A 21,839-nucleotide genomic window follows, 5' to 3' on the forward strand; every position below is an offset into this window, starting at 1 on the left:
TGTGAGATGAGCAAAAGTCCAGTGGAGTATTACAATTCACTTCAAAAAAATAGTACACTCCTGATCTGCCCTGCATACAGACAATTCTAAGGGTGTTTCTGCAGTGGTACTTAAGGGTAATTACTGGATCACAAAGCATTTAAATCCTCCAGTAAAATCAGACACTAATCTTTGCAAGTATCTTCATCATACCAGCAAAGACAGGAGGGAAAGATGGGGTCCCTAGAAGGAACAGGATGCATTCTGGGAGACACACTTCTACCAGAAGGCATCCTGAACAGCAGCTCTGAATGTTTTCCACTGAAATACAGAACCAGTCCATACTTTTGTAAAAAAAGGAAAAGAAAACAAAGATAATTTATTTGGCTTAATTGTCTAAACTATTTATATGACTAGTACAAATTACATCATACAAAAAGCATACAAAGTAAAAACACCACTGCTTTGCACCACTGGAAATACTGAGCTATGTAATGTTGAAGATTATGTTTGCTTCATTGGAGCAGGAATATTTGCAGATGCTTGTTCCAGGTAAGCTAAGGGACCTTGAGGCATTTCTGCAGGCTTTTTGTGCTGCACACTGATGTCTTCCAGGACCTGTTGCCAGTGTCGCAATTTAGTCAAATGCTTCTGAATTAATGCTTCTTTTCTCTGCAATTCATTTCTTAATTCTGAAACATCCTATGGATGAAAAAAAAAAGCGTATTAGTAGATAGGCAGAATTCCTAGGAGTAACCATCTCACATAAGGAGCATGTAAGTTTTTTAACTTGAGTTTTCAAGATGATCTTAATAGTGGAAAAGTGGAATAATGTAAGAGTGTCTGAGAGAGGGAAAGCACTGAGAATGCACAAGTGCCATTCCCCTAAATCAGGTTATTTCAGAGATCACTACCTCCAACAGAATCTAACTAACTGGTTTATTTCTTCCAATGAAATGACCAGCTGTGTTCCAATACTCAACAGAGCAGCAGGCATCCAGCCTCTCCATGTTCATGGTGGGAGTTCTGTTAACAGTCAAGTTCTACCAATTTGAGGTACAGCATCATGTTGAGAAACGCAAAATTAATTAATGTGAACAGACTGACTAGTGTACATAGCTTATCTGACCTAGCACAAGACAGGTCAATTATTTTAAACATACCTCTTTAATTACTTGTTCTGGTTTCTGGACTGATAACTGCAGTCTTTTTTGCAGAAAAAAGCATTCAGTTTGTCGTGCAACATCCAGGAACTTCTGGATGCACTGATCAACACCTAAACATACAATAACAAAATAGGAAGAACAGATTCCAAAAGAAGAAGATATTAGGCTGATAATGGTAGTGGCCTGCATGCCATTAAAACACTTTTTACAGTATTTTCTAGAAAGAAAATATTCAGATTATCTAAAATGATACCTTTATAAAAACAGGATGTGCTTTAAATCTCCATTTAAGGCTGTTTAGCAGACTTTCAGAATTACTTTTAAAGGTGCAAGACACCATTTCCTCCCAAGTTTTATTACATCTCTGACAACAGACATGGAGCAGTAAAATAATGCATGGAACTTGTTTGAAGAAAGCATTTCTGCATGCCCACGCAGTAAGCTCAATGTAGGGTTCTCAAATACGAGCAGATTGAGGACTGTACATTGCCTTCCTGTATTACACACTACTGTTTTGGTAACAAAAGCTATTCTATCCCAGCACACGACTATGACCCAAGATCCTGGCAGGAGTTCTCAAAATTATTTATGCTGTTTTTGAAACAGCACTTGAGAGCCAAGCTTCAAAAAATGTTTATGGACAAGGACACTTCTAACCAGTAGTCAAGGGTCTCTTTCCAACCTCCTGTTCGTACCAGCTCAGTGTTTATTCCCCCTCCAGGGACCTGCGTCACTCAAGCCTTAAAGCACCGCAAAGGAGCAGCCCGGGCCGTCCTTCCCCACCTTGTTACTGCTTCACGCAGCTCCCGAATGCCCCCGGCAGCTCCGGGGATGGGGAGCCACCTTCGCTGCCGTCAGTGACACCCCACACGGCCCCGGGCCCGCTGGCACCGGACCCGCCCTCCCCGCGGGCTCCTCTGCCCGCCCTGCTGGAGCAGCTCCGGCCCCGCCGCGGCGCTCACCGGTGCGGATCTCCTCCTGGTCCGTGCCGTTCACGTAGTCCTGGCTCACCAGCGAGGCGAAGCAGGCCTGCGGGACAGGGAAACATCGCGCTCAGCGCCCGCGGGGCCGGCAGCGCCCGCTCGTCCGCGGTTCCCCGCGCTCACCTCGAAGGACGCCTCCAGCTCGTCCACCAGCGTGTTGCTGGGGTTGCGCGGCCCCGCGGGCGGCGGGATGAGGCCGGCCGGCCCCGGCGGGCCCGGCGGCGGCGGCGGCCCCGGAGCCTGCGAGCCGAACATGCCGCCCAGTGCGCCCGCCATGGATGCGGCCGCGCATGCGCGGGGCGGGCCCGGCCCTGGGAACCAGCCCCGCAGTGCCCACCTGGAGTGAGCCCGGAACGGGCTCTGGGCATCACCACGGCCCACCTCTGCCAAGGCGGGGACACCGACCGCAGGGACACAGGAACGCCTCCAGGGGGGACTTGAACGTCTTCGGAGAGGGAGACTCCACAACCTCATCGCGCAGCCTATTCCAGTGCTCTGACACGCTTAATGTAAAGAGGTTTGTCCTCATGTTGAGGTGGAACTTATGTTTGTTTAAGGTTATTGCTTCTTGTCCTGTCGCTGGGAACCACTGAAAAGAGTCTGGCACCATCCTCTTGGCACCTGCCTTTGAGATATTTATAATGCACTGAGATCCTCTCTGACTCTTCTCTTAAACTAACAGGCCCAGCTCCCACAGTCTCTCCTCATGAGATGCTCCAGACCCCTCCTCCTCTTTGTGGCCTCAACTGAACCCTCTCCAGTAGCTTCTTGTCCCAGAACGAGACACAGTATACAGATGTGGCCTCAGGGCTGAGGAGAGCAGGAGCATCACCTCCCTGGACCTGCTGGCCACTCTCCTGCTGCACCCCAGGATACCATTGGCCCTCCTTGTAATGAGCTGTGCAGAGATAGCAGAGACATCCTTCCCAGCAACACTCTCCTTCTCCAGTCTCTGCCCTACTCGTGCCTTAAAGTGCCAGGCTGGGTCAGCACTGCTTCAGCATTACTTGTTACATACCAGACTTTAACAAAAAAATCCAAAACAAACCCCACAGTCTGGGCCTGGATCCCTCAAATTGCCAAGAAAACGTTGCCTCACAGTGTAAGTGTCAAGTCTGTTTGATGTTTGAGCTGAGTCTCGGAATACATACGGTCCCTGCTTGGAGCCCAGAAGTCTCACAGTGGGAAACAGGGGAAGCAGCAGGATGACAAAAAGTATATGAGATGGGGGCAGGTTCCAAAAATAAACCTCAGGAAACCTTATCTTGCATTCATTAGTTTTTTGTAAAACAGTTACAAGATACATTCTTGCTGACACGTGTTTAGCACTAACTACATAATTCTGTGCTGAAGCCATGCTAATCATACTAATTGCAATAGCCTAAAATGTCTGATGCAGCATCATTTTTGCCTCAGTACACAAGAGCAGGTTTAGTTTTAATATGAAAAATGTCAGAATGGCATTTTTATGAACTTTGCAGAGCTACCTTTCTCACCACCTACAGTTCATCCAAAACTGAGGCATAGCTATGATCTCCTATTGTTCATTCTCTCTCAATCAAAACACACATCCAAATAAGGTATTTATTGTTTACAATAATTATGTTTACTTTACATAAAAAATAGGACTTCCAAAGTTTTCCATTATCATGTTTTGGTATTAAATATCTCAGTAGTTCAAACTGTATTTTTTTACAGGATGACAAATCTCAAAGTTGAGATAATACTACGCAAGTAATAATTTATAAAATGCATTTGTAGTTACTTAACATAACGAAAACATCCTTGGGGCATTCATTTATCAATAATACCTTTTAATATTTTTTTCTTAAGGCAGAGTGGATGATTTTAGAACAAGTATTTTTATTTGGCATTGTGACTGTCTTGACTTAACCGAGCCGCAAACTCCACGAGGGTTCTGGTGGGCCGCCCTGCCATGCCCTTCCGCAGGTACGGCACCTCGTCTTTGTTCGACATCACACCGGCAATATCCAAATGGGCCCAGTGAGGGGCAGTCACAAATTCCTTCAGGAATGCAGCAGCTGTGCATGCTCCTCCAGCTCTGTGGGAAGCAGAAAAATGGACTGTTTCTAAAAGCAACTCCAACAGCACACATATTAAACAAATAACACTGAAGGAAAGGGGCACGTGCAAGATACTGGTTCATCTTACCTGCTGTACTTTCCAATGTTACTCACATCTGCAAGAGGACAGTCTGTTACTTGCTTTGTGTAATGTTCAAAAAGAGGCATTCTCCAAACTCTGTCTCCTGTTAAAATGCTGGCCTGATAAAGAAACAGTGATAGTTTGGGCAAATTTTGATTTTCCTTTTTTTTTTAAACCTGCCTTTGTAAGCCCTGGTTTCATGTATGCTTCTTTTTGTTTAGGTTTGCTCAGTCTAAAAATCTTTTAATAATATTCGTTATTTGGGAATACACTGCAGAACAAAACAGGAAATCCTACTTTTTAGGTTACTCTAGTGTTAGCCAGAAGGGAACATCAAAAGACCACACTTCTTTAATCTGTTTTTCCTTTTTCATGACAACACACATCTTTTCCCTCAGAGGCTTCCTCGATCCATCACACTTCAGCTACTCAGAAAGCCTCTCTAAATTTCTGTCTCAGTGTTGTTAAGCAAGATCAATTATCTTTTTAACATGACCTAATTACTGTCAGTAGTCCAGAGCACATGCATATGCAGTAAGTTATCAGAACATGCAGATCCTTGAGATGATGTACATGCTATTTGGTGTATGATACCACACCTCACTGAAAAGATAGTAATTAATATTCAACATTAATTATTTTCAATTAAATACAGTACTGAAACCATTCCTATGAAATTTCAAAATGTAATAACATCTCTTTTATATTTGCATAAAGACTTTCAGTAATATACTAACTTTTCAATAACATACATCACTGAATTATTACTATTATGATTTAATAATACTGGAGATGACTTACCTCATAGAGGTGAGTCCAAAGCCAAGATGAATTAGTGAACACTCCAGTCGCAGCAGATCCCAGTGCAACATCCATGGCACCTACAGAAACACACCTTCCAGGTTATATGACCAAGGCAATGGTGGGCCTGAGCATCCTGCATCCTGACTCCTCACAGAACTTTCCATTTTCAATTCCCATTATGAGTAATTGGAATTAATCAGACTGCAAAACCTAAAGATTTTAGTACACTCAGATTTTTATAGGTTTGAACATTGTTAAAACATTTATATAATCTTATAGGACAAGAAATCATATGAATTATATTCTGTTTCTCATGAAACTAGATTTTCTGATGTTTCTTAGCAATATTTCTAAGTTAGTGTATTAAACAATAATTATCTTCTAAAAAAAAGTCTAGATATTATTTCCATATAGAAAATGTCAGTGGACTTTTTCCAGTTTACAGACCTCTATAATTTTCAGGCTGATACTTTCCTTTTGTGAATTTCATTTGCATAGATTTTTGCAGTGTGCGTGAATCTACTTTAAATTAAAATAGTCCTTATCAAAGTACTAAAACATGCCTAAGGTTGAGATTACATGCATATTTATCTATTTTATGCCAGCTTCTTCAACACCAATACTCAATCTTCAGTGAGATGAAGGAAAAAAAAAAGTAGTTTAATAAAATGATAGGTCAAAGAAATTTCTACAGGAGCTCTCCTCCTTCCTGCTTAGTGCACAAGGATCCCAAATGGGATATATATTTATACAAGCCAACAATCTTAAAATCAGTTTCCCTTCTGTCTACTGCAATTTTCCACAGAATTTGAACTGCTAAAAACATATTCATTAAAGAACACAGTGGACTCCTGTCTGAACTACTCTTTGGTGTTTGCTCTCATTTCAGCTACAGTCACCTCACCATGACAGCTTGTTACTGAGTTCATGAGATGCATTTAAAATGGTCCCTTAAAATTTGTGTTTATAACTTCACTATTATGCAACTGTAGAGATGAAACAATTAAAACACATTTCATAATGCCTAAGAGTATGCAAAAGGTACACTTCAGTCAAACAAATTCTTGGGAAGGTGATGACTCTCCTGTTCTGTACCATCATGGAGACCTGAGCTGGCTAACGTAATGGCAGAATGGGTGCTGGCTACGTCAGAGCTCAGGCACTCAGCAAGCCATTCCCAAAGAAGCTATTTGGGCTCCAGCAGAGCCCATACCTCGTGCAGGATTCTTCACCAGCCACACCACTATCTTTGCATCACACAGCCCTGGGAGATGGGAGGGCTTAGCTCAGAAGTGGAAGCAGAGGGAAACGTGCAGAAACACTCAAGTCTCCATAGGTTTTCCCACTTTCAGTTCCAACTTTATCTACACTGCTGAGCACGTCCTTTCCATGCCAGTCCCCTCCCCACTCACTCCCAGAACACTGTGCAGCTGCACAGGTTGTTACAGCACAAACTGTGAGCATCCTTGCCCTGAAACATGTAAAAGTCTCAGTTGTATTAAAGTTGAATTTATGTACACAGTGCAACTAATCCACAGCCCAACTAATGAGTAACAAAGAACTGACTGCGAAATGAGCAGAGAAGGGAAACTGCTTACCCGTTAATGTTGCAGCATTCACAATTGCCCTTGCATTAAAATTGTGGGCATAACAGAGAGCATCAGCTAACAGCAGCCTTCCTTCTGCATCTGTGTTATCTACCTTCAGGGACAAAATCAGTGAAAAGCAGAAAAACTTCTGTAAACATCCCTTGCATTGAGGTATTTCTTACATATTACCTTAAATAACTGTTGGATATTTACTCAAACTACACTGAAAATAAGAAAAATTTAGTATTGATATACAGTTATGTTTACAAAATTACAGCAGATCTGTAGCTGAGGTCAAGTCATGTTTCAGCACTGCAACCTGCTCTGCATGGTGGGTCTCTGTGCTGCTGATTCCTCAGAAAAGCCTGGAGACCAGAGAGGTACCCCAATGGAACACACAGGCTGGCATGCCCAGCCAAGCCCCAGGAATCCCAGGGGCTGAGATGTGGTCAACAGAAACTACCAAGAAGGAGAGCATACTACAAAGAAGCACAAAGACATGCCTGGAAACAGTTCCTTGTTATACTTCTTTCTCTTTGGATCTCAAAATTTTTTCCCTCTAAAAAAATGACCCATTTGCTCCTTTCCCCTTTCAGGAAACTTCATGATGAATTCTGCAAGATTAATTACACGATGTGCTCTATGCTACTACCACTTCTTTCAAATTTCTTCCTGCTGGGGCAACAGGTACCCAGTCTTTTTCCCTCAAAGCAGAGGGTGATTGAATTCAGTTTTGGGAGAAGAACCTCAAGGAACTGGAAGGTTCAGCAAGTCAGAAGTGGCAGAATCACAGAAATCCAGACAGAAATACTAAGTTATCTACTTCTGCATTAAATCAGTGATCTACAGCACAATGGCTTTCAGTACAATTTAATCTATTAGATGAGTATAGAACAGTTTGTAATAAATATGAAGTATGTATTTTGGGTAAGCTTCTTTGAATCAACAAACAGCCCCTATGACTCAGAGTTCTGATTGTACAGAGCAGCTTGGCAGAAAAGACCTTGGTTACATCAGCAGGAAACTCATACTTCTATGTCTTACTCCAGACAGCAAGGAATTGTCCTGAAGGGTCTGCTGGAAGCAATTAACATTATTCATTGGGACTGCAAGCCTATATTTACAACCACTGTAACAACCTCTTGTGCTAAAAAAAGATTTTCTAGTATGTTCAGTAAATGACCCGCCTTTGCAGCTTTTCCTAGCAATTTATAAAGCATGTCTCATCTCTTCAAACTAAATTTATATTTGAAAGAATCCTATGATAGCAATTTCTAGTTAATAACATGCTTGTTACATTTTTTAAAAACTGTATATTTGCACAACTTAGCTTTTTAAAGGTTTTTTTCAAACAGGTACTCTGACTGCAGTCAGATAACTTGGTTGATTAAACCAATTCACGAAATGTAGTCAAAATCCAAGTTTCTCATGCATACCTGTATTGTTTTTCCATTCTTGGCTCTAACTACATCCCCAGGCTTGGTTGCCTTCCCACTGGGCATATTTTCACAGAGGGGTGCCAAACCTCAGAGACAAAAGGAAAGGAACATTACTTGTTTTCTTCTCAGAAAAGATGTATAATAAAACCACTTAGATAAACCCTGAACACCTCCTTAAGAGAACAGTAGAAGTCTGATCTTGAATTTATGCTCAAAAATTATTCTCCAAGTTCTTCTGGTTACCAAAAGACATGTGGTCTAGTTTTCAATACGGAAAATTCCTGTGCACGATGCACCACTACACTCTCTCACCTACACCGTTTTACCACTAGGATTTATTTCTGCTTTATGGACAAAAAAGTGAGATCAGAGGAGCAATAAGTATCATCTTATGTTGCCCACATATAAATTAGTCACATGTAAAGGGATTTCTTCCATTCTGAAATTAACACTACTCAAATTAACAATGTGAGCCATTCAAGCACTGCTCATTGTAAATGTATGTATGTATGTATGGCCAGACTTTGCGAACGCAGATTTGGGAAGGGCTCTCCCCACACGGGTGAGCCCTTCCAACCTGCGCAGTGGATGTTTTAGGTGAGGCACAGCGTATGCAGAACTGGCCCCACCGTTTAAGTCCTGAGGTCCATTTGCCACGGCCGAGCGAGCTTGGACAGTGACAGGGAACTCCTCAGGACTGTCACAACACCCGGTACTGACCGGGGCTGACCCTGCTGAGCATCCGAGATCTGACGGGATTGGGATGGCAGGGAGGCATTGAACCACCAGGGGACGGTCCCCACTGAAACTCGAACTCAGGTCCTTGGGATTCAGAGTCCAGAGTGCTCTCCTTTATACCACGGGACCACCCCCACTGTAAATAAACATTGTATGATGTGCAGAGTGGTCCAAGGAGTTCTCCTGTAACTCCAACCATAACAAGAGCAACTAAAGATAAGAAAAAAGAGGCTCAGTGTTAAAACTCCAACTGCAAACGGGATGAAATGCACTCCACCAACAAGGTGCACAAGCAGAGCATTTCTCTTCGGTGGAATTCCTACAGACTTGCTCCCCTGGCAGTCCTTCCCATTGCATTTTCAGGTGAGGAACGCCGCGAGGCTTTGTGTGTGCATCGCTGCCCTCTGCTGGGTGAAGCGTAGAAGTGACTAAAATACCGATTTCCTCAAAGTCGAGGTTTTTTCGAACATAAAACTTATCCTAGAAGGGATTACATGTCATCGCCACCTGGTTTTGACACGGTTTCTGAACGAGCTCATTTACTTTTGGCTCGGCAGAAAAAAATAAGCTTTTTTTCAGAAAAAAAATAAGCATTGCTCATACTTAATAGTGCAGACTGGGGTTTTTTTGGTTTAGTTTTCTGCTGAGACATTCACCTGAGGAAACAAGAGCTGCTCCCTCTTCCTGTTCAGCTGAGGCAAACACTCATGGAGGTAGCTCAGCTAACTCCTTTTCATTTTAATTGCTTATACAGACATCCACATTCCTTCTTAGAATGAAAGATCATGAATTCTGAAAAACTCATTGAGAATATGTTTATTGACAATCATTTTCCTCCTAAGATCTAAAAATGATGCCTTCGAAATCTTGATTTGGTATTACAATATTTTATTCAAGCAAAGCTAGTTTTTGATTCAAAAAAAGCTGCATCTTTTTTATTCAAGCAAAGCTGTATTTTTTGTTATGCAAGTAAAAATGGAAAAGAGGCTGAGCATGACAATTAGAGAAGTAGGTCTCCAAGAGCCCAGGATGTTTCCACAAGGCCATTATCACTGCTGATACTGGAAAATTACTGTCTAAACAAAATCTGGTAAAATTAAGATTTTTTGATTCTCCCACAAACACACTTACCAATTATGTTTAGAGGTAGATTTAAAGCTGCTGCTGTCACAATGGCTGAACAGACAGTTGCTGCCCCTCCCATATCTGCTCTCATGGCATCCATACCCGATGATGGCTTCAGTGAAATGCCACCGCTGAAACACAGAGCACATCGCCCTATGTACAAGTCTGATGTTGCATACAGGGATAATATTCTGTCCACCAGTATGTTTTAACACCAAGTATCAGTAAATGCTAGACCTGGTGTTTTCAGGTACTCCTGCAACCTTAGTAAGCATACTGAAAGCAAGGTATGTGGGTTTTCATTTCAGATAAAATGTGTCCCTGAGTTATTCCTTATAATTAGGATACCGTAAAAATCCACATAACTAACCTACAGTGGACTAACTCAATGGTCTTTATAATAGCAGAAGTGCACAAAACAAGAACAAAGTAGTATACTTTGGTAACATCAACATACGGAAGGGGAACAGACTGATAAATTCTTCAGCAATATGTACATGGAAAGCAGTTATAAGGAACTGCTGCAAAGAATTAACTATATCCTGTTTCCTTAAGCATTATCTAGATGTCCAGTGACATACTGCAATTCTAAACATGTAAATTCTTTATCCAGAGATTTGCTCAGGGCAACACAAAAATAGTACGTTCTTTGTTTTCCTCTCCCCTAAATTTCCATTTTCCCCTTACAAGATGATGGATGGCATACCAATTCCTACAATTCCTTTGTACAAACAATCTTGTTTCATTCCCAGGAAAGGCAGCACAAGCTACTATGTAAGGCAAGTTCAATGAAATGGCATTGGAAGATGTGCTGAGCAAAAAAAATGCATCTCCCTGTTGAACATGAATAGCAGGAAAGCATTTCCCCCCTCTAGTCATTAAAATATTAGCATACATACCTGTCAAATGTGACTCCTTTTCCTACAAACACCAAGGGGGAGTCATTTGTATTAGCAGCCCCCAAATAATGAATCTCCAAAAAGATTGGAGGTTCAGCCGAACCCTTAGCTACGCTCAGGAATGCTCCCATCTGTTCTGTTGTTATCCAAGACTCTGGCCTGGAATAGATATATATATATTAATTTTGGGGTTTTTGTAATTGGATGCTTTGACCAAGATGATTGTTTTTAAGAGATCACGAATCTTGAAGGTTCGTACACAAACAATTTCATTTTAGTTATTTTGGAAACTATAATTTAAATCCAACCATTGTTACCTTTTTAGTGAGCCAGAAAGATACTTCCTCTAAGTTGCTCCTTGATCTTTGTTGTGCCTTGTTTAAAAAGCAGCCAGAACAACAGAACAACAGCCTGTCTACAGTTTCTGCATCAGAAACATTAAACTTTCACTTGCCCGGGAGCCTCTAGGCGGTACGGGTATGTGAAGTAACAATATTGCAGCAAGTTACAGTTTAGCGTTCTGGTAGCAAGACACTTAACTATAGGCAAAGTTGATTTCCCTCAGTCTTTTGCTTGACAACAAAACAGCCTCCAACACTTGCACAACCATTTTGATTTCCACTGAAGAGCAGAAAGTAGAAATACAGGGGCAAGAAGCACTAGCTGTGCAAATTCAAATGCAAGAGCTTTTATGGCTCCAACTCAACATTTTTAAAATGTATTAAAAAAACCCAACAGTAACAGCAATAGATACAGGATGTTTCATTATCACATACACACACACACATCCCCCAAAAAAGGAAAGGTATGTATAAAACCCAGGGAAGAAAACAAAAGGTACCTAATATTTGCCTTCACTGAGTCTTTATCAGGCTTCCTGTCATAGCATAGTGTTAATTACGCAGTAATTGACTGCATGAACAATTGACAATTAATCATATTACTGCATCACAATATTGCTTCCTCTGCAAACTAGCAGTTCACCTTCTAATCCTGAGAGTAACTTGCAGTCTGGGCACTCCTCATGCCTTTTTCCCAAATGCCTCCCCTGCTTTTGTCTTTTGAAGTAGCAGAGGGGAAATGAGATCCCACTGCAGATTTGAGTAACCTGGGAGGTATCTGATCTTACAGTCACGGTCCTCTACCCTGTAAAGGAATCATTTCAGTGGAATTTACCTTATGTGGACTTTCACATTACTGAAACTTCTGAGCTTCTGTTCAATCTGTTCAGCAAATTTGATTGGAGTTATATAATTAGCTGGAGCCTCCATAAGGTACCGAGCAAGGTTTTGACCCTCAGCATAGGTAACACCTTTTTGCCAGGCTTCACTTTCAGCACTAAACAACACACAACAATCAGAATTACACACATTTGCAAAAGTAAGACATCAGCATTCATATATTCTCTTTCTGAAAATGCAGTTCATTAATCTGGAGCAATTAATATCATAGTTATCTTCCAACAAGGAATTTGTATGAGATCCAAGGTGCATCTAGTCTAGTAACTCATGTGTGTTCTAGTCAGTGCCAAATGCTCCACAGAAAGCTAGGAAAATCCTAGAGCAGTCAGATGTAAAATCATCTGTCCAATACATTAGGTCTTGTCCTAATCTTTAATAATCAGAGATTGACTTAAATCCTTCAGTATGAATTTTAATACACTTTCCAAAATTTGTAATGACATTAATTGTAACAGCCCTGAAAGTTTTCTTTTACCACATAAAGCCTCCAATTCTGTTTTTCCTTTTACTGAAATATGATTATGCAATAACAGGATCTCATTGCACTAACAAATTAGAGAGCAAACTTTCACAGAGCTGCCTGCATAGGAAAATGGGGAAGTCATTCTGGTTACTTTACAAGACAACCAGTACGAAGCCTTCTGTTTTACTGAAACTGAACTAAAAAACTTACTTGCTTTACAAGATATCACAAAGTGGGACATTGAGCCCACCTCTCAAAAGAGCAGAACAATGATGGAGGAATCCAGGAGAAATATAGAAATAGTGCCTGGATATGGAGGGATGGAATTAAGAAGCCAAATCTCAGCTGGCAACTGAAACTGGCAAGAAGTGGAAAAGGTAAAAAGAGGATTTCAACAAGTACACCATCAGAAAAAGAATAACATGTCCTCTTGCTAAACAGTGCAGGCAACCTAGTGAACACTCAGAATAGTGAAGTTCTCAATGCTGGCTTTGCATCAGTCTTAATAATTGTAAAGATACGCTTGCAGATTCCCCAGTTCTTCGTGCTTAGCAACCAAGTTTGGGCAAGAAAGGTACTCCCTGTGACTTAGGACTGCTTAAGGAATATGGACATACACAAGTCTTTGGTAGCAGGTAGCATGTCAGAGAGAATTCTGAGGCTGGCATCACTGCAAGCCTGGTGTTTGAAAGGTGTAACTGAATGTGGCCATCTTTAAGAATGCCAAGGGGGATATAGGGAACTACAAGCCAGTTTATCCTTGACTAATTCCCTCAAAGTTCATGGAAAAAGTAATTTTGAAAGCCATTTCCACATATATATGAACGAACAAAAGATGGATAATGTGAACAGTCCTTACAGAGAGGAACAAATCATGCCTGACCAGCTTAACTGATTTTTATGATGAGAGGGTTGTCACAGAGGACCAGGTGTTGTAATGTTGATGTTATTGATCTTAAGGGTCTTTGCCAGCCTAAATAAGTCTGTGATTTTTCTTGGCTTTAGCCAGGTTTTCACACAGAATGCTTACAGACAAATTGAGAAAACATCAACTACAAAAAGGGTGACAAACTGGAAGAACTGTGGAGCTCAGAAGGTAGCAGACAATAGCTGAATGGCCTAGCTGACAATTAACTGTGTGGTGTTCCTCAGGGGTTGACACTGAGGCTGATGCCTTCATCAGCATCTTGGACAATGCAATGTACCCTTAGAAGTTCATGGGCAATGTGGCATTATGGGGAGCACCTGAAATGGGGAGGGTAAAGCCACCATTCACAGGGACCTTGACAAGGCAGCACTGTGAAGTTTAACAAAGACTGGGGTAAAGTCGTGTACCTGGGACAGGACAGCTCTACACAATGGTCAGGCTGGACACTGACTAGGCAGAAAGCAAAACTGCAGAAAAGAACCCATGGGTCTTGGTGGACAAGTTGAACTGGAGGAAGCAGTGCATAACTACAGAGAAAAAGGCCAGTCACATGCTGGGGATTAGAGCACAGCAAGCATGTTATGGGAAATAATTATTTACTTCCTTAGCATTTGCGAGGCTGCATCTAGCTCTGTTCACTTCTGAGTTCCAGAATACAAACCCAATACTGATAAACTGGAGAAAGTAAAAAGGAGGGCTTCTAGGAAGGGTAGGGAGCTGGAGCACATGGCATATGAGGAGAAGCTAAGGGAATTGTGTTTGTTTCACCTAAAGAAGAAAAATTCAGGAAAGATCAAATTGCAGTCTTTCCTATAACCTTAAATAGTGTTCATAGAGAAGATGATGACAGACACATCTCAGCTGCACATTAAGATAGTAAAGAAAAAAAATCGCCATGCATGTAGTTAATCAGTACAACGGATGGCCTAGTGAGGCTGTGGAAATTTCACCTCAGGAGATAACAAAACATGGACTAAACAAAAGCCTGATCAACACGACCACGCTTTAAAGTTGTGTAATGTCCAGATTATCCCTAATCCAACTTGGAGCTGGACTGGAAGACCTTCAGAAGACTTTTCCAACCTAAATTACTATATACAAAAATTACTTCCAGTGTCATAAGTACTAATAGGACCATCTATCTTTTCAGAAAATGTTTATTTGATATAAATGTAATAGGCTTTCAAACTATCTGCTGTGTTACAACATGGGAATATAGTGTTGCATGTAGCTTATCAAGACATGCTTAAATCAGGAGGTTTTATTTTATTTCACTAACTTCTTTGTAAGGAAGGACTTATTCCTGTTTAAAGTAGATATAGGAAATTCCTCTCCTCTGCGTGACAGAATATCCAACAGGAACATCCAAACTTCACTCTGACAACTGTTCTGAAACCAAAAACTCTGATTCTACTTCTGCTATCAAGTAACAGTGATGTTGATTTAGAGACCAGAAGGGACTTTATACTCTGTGAATGGAAATATAACAAATGAACTACGTAAAATATCCATTTTGACATGGTCTGGTGCCAATTAGCATTTCCCGATTCTCAAAAGGATTTATCCATTTATGGAGTTTGAAATACCTCTGTTCCACAGTTTTGGCACACAATACCAACCAAAGTCTTTGTATGTTACAACTATGCTGCAAGTAATATTTTACTTTTATTTTTATCCTGGGCCTTCTTTTCTACGAAGCAGCATTTATTTACCCTTAACCTCAGAATATGGCATACTAAAAAAACACATAAAACAAATCCTATAAATATACTTGAGATGTAAAATACTTCAGGAAATTCAAATGAGTAGGAGGAGTTAAAAGGAAACTTGCTAGTCCTATTCTTTTAGTTTTCGTTTTCTACTGTAAAGGCATGCCATGCATACATGTTTATAAATAAACAAATAAACAGATAAATAAATAGGGAAGCTTTCCTTTGCCATCACCTTCCATGAAGCTGAGGAGTAACTATAGGTTTCTTTTTTTGCTTCAGCTCATTATATTCATGCAATCCAAGGACAGCACCTTCTGCAGCTGACTGTGCATCTCCACAGGGATCTACTTCAACACAAGGGATCTCCAGGTCCTGGATCTGCCTACAGCCAACTGAAAAATACATCACAAAACTAGTAGGCCAAGTATGTGCAGAACAGCAAAACAGGTGTCTGAGATGATCCTTACGACATTTCAAGGAAAAAAAATAATCTTAAGATATCTGAGTGTGTAATTCAACTAAAGAGATCATGCAGTAGAATAATTAAAAATGCTAATGACCATATACTGACAAACGACTAAAAATATCACTTAATGAATTATAATGATTCAAACACTTCACAAGAACAAAAAAGAAAATTCATAGTTGTTCTGACTCCTTTAAGCTGATTATATAGCAAAGCAAAGCTTTAAAGTGCAGTGCTATGAATTAAGACTATTTTTGGTAGCAGAAATTTGCCGTAACTTAGACTTTTGCCAAGAATATGACTGTTCTTCCTTCCAGATGAGTTTATACACATTTTTTTAAACAAACAATGTATTCCATAAATTCTCTATTGTACCAAAATAATTTAACAATGTTTTGGCAGCTACTGGCTAGCAATTTGGACATACAGCTGTCATCCAGTCAGAGATGATAAACTCTGCAGTGAGAACTCTTTATTCTTGTTTTATACACACTTAGACGCAGCAGTCATCCTTGATCAAAATAAAGGCCTCCTCTGCCTATGACAACATACTGAATCATACTACTGATGTTGTGAAAGATACTGGTTTAAACCACAAATATCTCAGTTATGAACTAAGTGGCAGAAGCAAACATATGTGCATACTTAAGTACCAAGCAAGCATAAAGTGAATTGGTGATGCCCTCAGGCTTTAAAGTAATAATTAGACAAGTGTCTTTTCAGTATCACACTGTTCAAGAAAGTTATTTGATATAAATAACTACAGTTACCTGTCTGCAGATTTGATTTACATGCTCCATAACTCTTTGCTCACTAAAGAAAAATTTACATGAGTATCACTGACAAGTAAATGCATTTACCAATCCATGCAGTAAGTTGTGCATTTCAAAACAAAGGCATATCTAGACTCACTTTTCAAAGATCAAACATGCTACCCCACTGCAATTGCTTTATAGACAAAATGCTTCAGAAAATTTAATAGTTAACCTGCAATAGCTGCACGAATATTTTCTTTGCCTTCATTCCAGTTTTCTTGGTCATTTACTCCAGCATTCTTCTTACCCAAGCCAACTACCACCACACTTGGAAAGTCCTGGATGAAGCCAACACAAAAATGGATTCGATTTCCTCATTGTTACAGCAGAGTTGTTAAAAAGACTTTACATTCCAAATCAAACCAAGCCCGGCCTTATAACACATTCAGTACTTTTTCTGCATTAGGCACTTTTTGTTAAGAGTGCCCATACAGAGCCACTGTCCTGTGCTCCCAATCATTTGCCATGGGCACGCAGCCAGTTACTGTTTTGGCCAGGTAATAATTATGTGCATTGCAGCAGACATGCTTTATGCTCAACACATAGTAATAAATTTGATACTCCTAACAGTAAGCAAGCCTGAGAGTCCTTGGAAAGCAGATCCAGCTTTCCAGCTGCAACAAAGACCAGAACTGAGCTAGAGAAATGTAACCTTTTCTGTCACAGTTCAAGGAAATAAAAGCACTTTGAAAGCTGAATCTGTTAGCTCATCTCAGGAGCTGTGCTGGTATGATTTGCCAGGTAGCAAACCAAAGCTGCACAGAGGTACACCTCTCCAGAACTCAGGAAAACAACGTAGCACAGCAGACTAAATGCAAGCAGAAGGCGAAAAGGAAGAAGAAACAAAGATTAAAGGAGTCTTATAAGAATGAAGTCAAATTTGTATAAAGCTCAAAGTTATATATGTGAACATATATGTATTTCCACAGCTCTGAAGGAAAACGAAGGCTTTCCCTTTCATCTCTGTCAGCCTCTAACAATCAGTTTTCAAACTACTACACTGTAATAAAATCTTTTAGTCCACAAGATGCTGAAACTAGTGTTAGCTTTCCAGAAGGTCAGTGACTCCAGTTAACATTGTTTTAGTTATCATTATTTTGCACACTTAGAAGAGTGTGTAAGGTCAAATTCTCCTGTCTTCTTTTGCAGAGTTTTGTTACTCACTTTAGAGCCTATCCAGTCTGCAGAACCACGATAAAGGGATCTTCAGTGCACTCAACTTCCATGACTTTTCTGAAAGCGTTTTTACTGAGTCCAGAGTCACCTGCATGCAGTGTCTGCACAGGAATTTACACATGGTAAGTAATACTCACTACAAATTAATTTATTTAAATAGCCCTAATATAAGATTCAGTTACTTAGGCACACCTAGTGTCACATTACATGCCTTCCTAGGCCTACCTACTACTCTAAAAGGGCAATAATCATATGTTGGCCATCTCCACATAGGTGTATAATGCATATTAGGGCTTCTTAAATGGCACTAAAAGCCTGACTTTGAGCAGATGACTCCCCATATCATACCTCTGTGATCTACCATGTCTGTGCAGACAAAAGTCCTGACTGAAGAACACACCTGTCTTGTTTTCAGAGGTTTCAAACACATGACTTTAACACCTCGGACAAAAGCCTGTGATAGGACTACCTTGTGTTAGAGCTGTCATGGCTGGAAGGTCCTTGCACCTATTGGTACACCTTCATGCACTCTTTCCTCCTGGACACAGGAGGCACAGCAAAATCACAAACACCCTGAGTTGGAAGGGACCCAAAAGGATCTTCAAGTCCAACTCCTGACCCTGCACAGGACATCCCAAGAATCACATGATGAGTCTGAGAGCATTGTCCAAATGCTCCTTGAACTCTGGCAGGCTTGGTGCTGTGAGCACTTCCCTGGGGAGCCTGTAGAAGTCAGATTCAAAACTGCTGTGCTTCAGCTCATTCAATAAGCAGCTACTCAGAGTAGAGCACCTTTGGAGCAGACTCATTGACATGCTCTCAATTTGCAGCACATTGGAGTGAGTACAGGACTTTGCAAAAGGCTGTGCAAATATGGGCAGTACAGGACAGGAGGCTTCAATAAGAACCACATTTTTGTTGAGAGAGACAAGAGAGGGGAAGAAGAGCAGGCCATTTATACAAGCACAGCAGTGAACTCAGCTTAAAATTAGATGTAAGGGCAAACTTCACACATTAATCAGCATACAAAACTGCAAAGTTCATACCTGATGCAAACCATGAAATATGCGTGTTTTGCCTTTCTTCAAAGGTGGCCCACATCTAGGACACAAAAAGATCCCTTCAGTACAGAAGTCCTTTTTGGTGATAAATGCTATGGTACGACATTCACTCCACAATCACGCAGTGTGCCACACAAATAAATTGGGATGTTTGGCTCACTGCTCATGCACAGTCAGGTCCCCACAGAGGACAGATCCCTTGAACATTTTGCATGTTTCCTCAGTGCTTGGTTTTATCATGGGAGTTCCCCTCCAAACTGACCTGGCAGAAGCAAATACCAGTCAGACAGTGATATGGACATAAACACCAAAGGTGAAGAAAAAAAAGATCATTCCTATTGGTGTGTCTAAGTACTTTAATCCATTTCAGAAGCTTATCACACACTTACAAGGACAGAAGTTCTCTCAGCTTTCCAGACACAAGCGTATCAAAAGCATCTCCTGCACTAGTGAACTGGGCAGCACCACCATCCTTTTCACTTGAGTAGACTCCCAGAACAAGACCCTAGAAAAGGACACATATTAATGTAAATAACACGAAATTTAGAGACCCATCCGAGGGGCTGTAAGGACACTGTTCAAACCACTGTTACTCCTGTATATATTTATCTCAGTTTATGTATTTATCTAACATGATGCACAGAGCAAACACTGGTAAGGATCAACTACTACAACTACTTTTAAGTGGGAAAGAAATTGGATACAACGTAACTAAAGTTATAATAATTTTGCCGAATACATGAGGACAAAACCTCTTTCAGTCAATAATTTTAAGTTTAAAAGAACTTCTCTTCCCCGCTCCCCCCAGTGCAGATCTCTATCCAGGTGCACCCAGGGGAGTCGCACCGCTCCTGGCTCAGCTCCGGCGGGCACAGCGGCCCCGAGCCGAGCCGGGCCGGACCGGGCGGGAGGAAGAGACCCGCTCCCACGGCCGCCTCCTCCTGCCCCGCCGCGCCCGGACCGGCCCCGCTGCGCCCGCACCTTCCCAGCCGGCCCGCGGCTGAATCCCCGCTGGGAGGGACCACGGCAGGCCAGGGGCAGGTCCCGGCTGAGGCGGCGAGCAGCCGCCCCCCGCACGCAGGGCAGCAGCATGGCAGGAAGGCAAAGGCAGCAAGGAAAACGCAAGGAAGAAGGTAGGAACGGGGCAAAAGCGCCGCCCGGCCCGGCGCGCTGGGCACCTCATCAGCCAGCGCCGTGCAGGGCGGGGCAGCGCCGGGATGGAGGGCGGGGCAGCGCCGGGATGGAGGGCGGGGCAGCACCGAGATCGAGGGAGGGGCGGGGCAGTGTCGGGATAGAGGGCGGGACGCGGCAGGACCGGGATGGAGGGATGGGCGGGGCAGCGCCGGGTTGGAGGGAGGGGCGGGCTAGCGTCGGGATAGGGGGAGGGACACGGAAGCGCGGGGATGCAGGGCGGGACCGGGCGGGACACGGGATCGTCAGGATGCAGGGCGGGACACGGGAGCGCCGGGATGGAGGGCGGTACGCGGGAGCACCGCCCACGACCGTGTCCGGAGAGGCGGGAGCGGAATTGTCCTGTTTGTGCCCGAGGATCCGTTCAGGGGGTGGTCCGGATTCTCAGGGGGTTTGCCCTCTCGTGGCATGCTCTAGGGGGATTCGCACTTCTCCTTGCGGTTTATCACAGAGGTAAAAGCAGCCCCGTTCTGCACATTGGGTGTCTGATCTGCATGTTGAAGATTAAAATGTAAATTAATTAGGGAAAATAAAGCTTTATTACAAACGTATATTAATTTCAGAAAGCAGTACAATCCCAGACTGAAATTACCTAAAATAATAAATTTTTAAAAATTGTAAGGAAAAATAAAAAAACCCTAACAATGAGAATGACCTGCTGTATTTTGTCGGGAAAATTCACACTGGAATACTGGGTCATCAGTGTAATCTCAGAAGTAGACGTATGCTTCTCTAGGAAAATCACTGTATGGAAAAGAACTGTCTGGAGTTTGCTGACCATAATTATATTGGCAGTCTAAAGAGCAATGAACATGCATTGGACTTTAACATCACATGATCCACTTTTTTTGTTTGTTTGTTTCTTACTCTGCCTCTGAAGTGTGAAGCACAGATTATAAGTATTAATTTTTATGCATGAGAATCAGACACCTTACTATGCTGTGTATAACAGTGTTGCTTTTCTATACATCTGTAAGTGGAGTTACATTGTTAGACCAGCAGAACATGATGAAGAAGGAGCTGGGTCTGTTCTCCAGGAGTCCATTGCACTTCTCACCAAATGGCTTTTTCCATGAAGTGGTACAGAGAGAAATAACACATTTTGTTAAGGACTGCGGCACTCAGAAACAATGATTGAGGGAAATTGCATCCAGTTTGATTTATCTTGTAAAATTAATTTTTTAACATTAAACCATTTAGAAAATCAAAGGGGTAATTAGTTTTTAGCTTCATTTATTTTGGCAAGGTTCTTGGATACAATGAACAATTTCTTAGCCCTTTGAAGGATGGCTCCACAGTTTCCCTATATACACGATGATTCTATATATTATTCTGTGCTTAAAAATTAAGTGGGTATTTTAGGGGTATATGAAGTTGCCTTTAATTTTATGGCAATATTTCTGTTCACTCTGAAGTGAACTGTCAGTACTATTTTCTCACAAGTCACAGCACAGTCACTGGGTGATAACTGTTCTCAGTCATTCAACTTGTGCAGCTATTCCATAACGATATTTCCTTCATACATCTGCAATGAGAAATATTCTTTTTGGAGTATACCTCATTGTTAGATTCATTCAAACCAAGAAACCACAAAGCTGATCGGCCCAGCTATCCCTCTTTAACTTCATGTACACAGTGTACTCCACGGATTCTCTCAGGGCTACTGTGACCTGCCTAGGAATCCATTCCAGCAGATCTTTAATCTTGTCCTTACCTAAGTAATTCCATGGCTCTTATTCACTAACTAGGTTGGGGTTGCAGTGGAATTTGTGGGGCATTAGGAAGTTCATTATCAGTATGAAAAATGTGTTGCAATACATGCAATATTAATACCACTGAAAAGCATTTCCAAAGCAATCGCTCAAGGATTTAAAAATCTGCTTCCTTTTCACTTCCTA

The 21,839-nt window shown here is 41.7% G+C and overlaps 2 protein-coding genes across 2 annotated transcripts; both read right to left on the reverse strand.

Annotated features, from left to right (window-relative positions):
* Nucleotides 1-324: 324 nt before the first annotated feature.
* Nucleotides 325-2,462, reverse strand: MED28 (mediator complex subunit 28). The gene is made up of 4 exons (XM_071555218.1): nt 2,252-2,462; nt 2,108-2,174; nt 1,143-1,255; nt 325-681 (listed from the first exon to the last, which is right to left on the reverse strand). Exons 1-4 carry the CDS (start codon nt 2,402-2,404, stop codon nt 484-486), a joined length of 531 nt encoding a protein of 176 aa, XP_071411319.1. The 5' UTR covers nt 2,405-2,462; the 3' UTR covers nt 325-483.
* Nucleotides 2,463-3,698: 1,236 nt separating this feature from the next.
* On the reverse strand, nt 3,699-19,961 carry LAP3 (leucine aminopeptidase 3). The gene is made up of 13 exons (XM_071556740.1): nt 19,732-19,961; nt 19,140-19,255; nt 18,736-18,790; nt 16,686-16,791; nt 15,465-15,624; nt 12,065-12,226; nt 10,889-11,047; nt 9,996-10,120; nt 8,124-8,212; nt 6,697-6,799; nt 5,096-5,175; nt 4,301-4,413; nt 3,699-4,190 (listed from the first exon to the last, which is right to left on the reverse strand). The coding sequence occupies exons 1-13, from the start codon at nt 19,840-19,842 to the stop codon at nt 3,992-3,994; spliced, it is 1,578 nt and encodes a 525-aa protein (XP_071412841.1). The 5' UTR covers nt 19,843-19,961; the 3' UTR covers nt 3,699-3,991.
* Nucleotides 19,962-21,839: the final 1,878 nt, after the last annotated feature.

Source organism: Pithys albifrons, chromosome 5 (assembly GCF_047495875.1).
Source record: "Pithys albifrons albifrons isolate INPA30051 chromosome 5, PitAlb_v1, whole genome shotgun sequence".
Taxonomy (NCBI): Eukaryota; Metazoa; Chordata; class Aves; order Passeriformes; family Thamnophilidae; genus Pithys; species Pithys albifrons.

Coding starts and splice junctions, on each gene's coding strand:
- LAP3 (XM_071556740.1), bottom strand. CDS start 19,842: ATGCTGCTGCCCTGCGTGCGGGGGGCGGCTGCTCGCCGCCTCAGCCGG. Junction 12,227..15,464: donor ACTCCTCAGCTTCATGGAAG/GTGATGGCAAAG, acceptor TGTGTTGTTTAG/TGCTGAAAGTGAAGCCTGGC. Junction 11,048..12,064: donor AATGTGAAAGTCCACATAAG/GTAAATTCCACT, acceptor TATCTATTCCAG/GCCAGAGTCTTGGATAACAA.
- MED28 (XM_071555218.1), bottom strand. CDS start 2,404: ATGGCGGGCGCACTGGGCGGCATGTTCGGCTCGCAGGCTCCGGGGCCG. Junction 2,175..2,251: donor AGCTGGAGGCGTCCTTCGAG/GTGAGCGCGGGG, acceptor CCTGTCCCGCAG/GCCTGCTTCGCCTCGCTGGT. Junction 682..1,142: donor CAGAACAAGTAATTAAAGAG/GTATGTTTAAAA, acceptor TTTCATCCATAG/GATGTTTCAGAATTAAGAAA.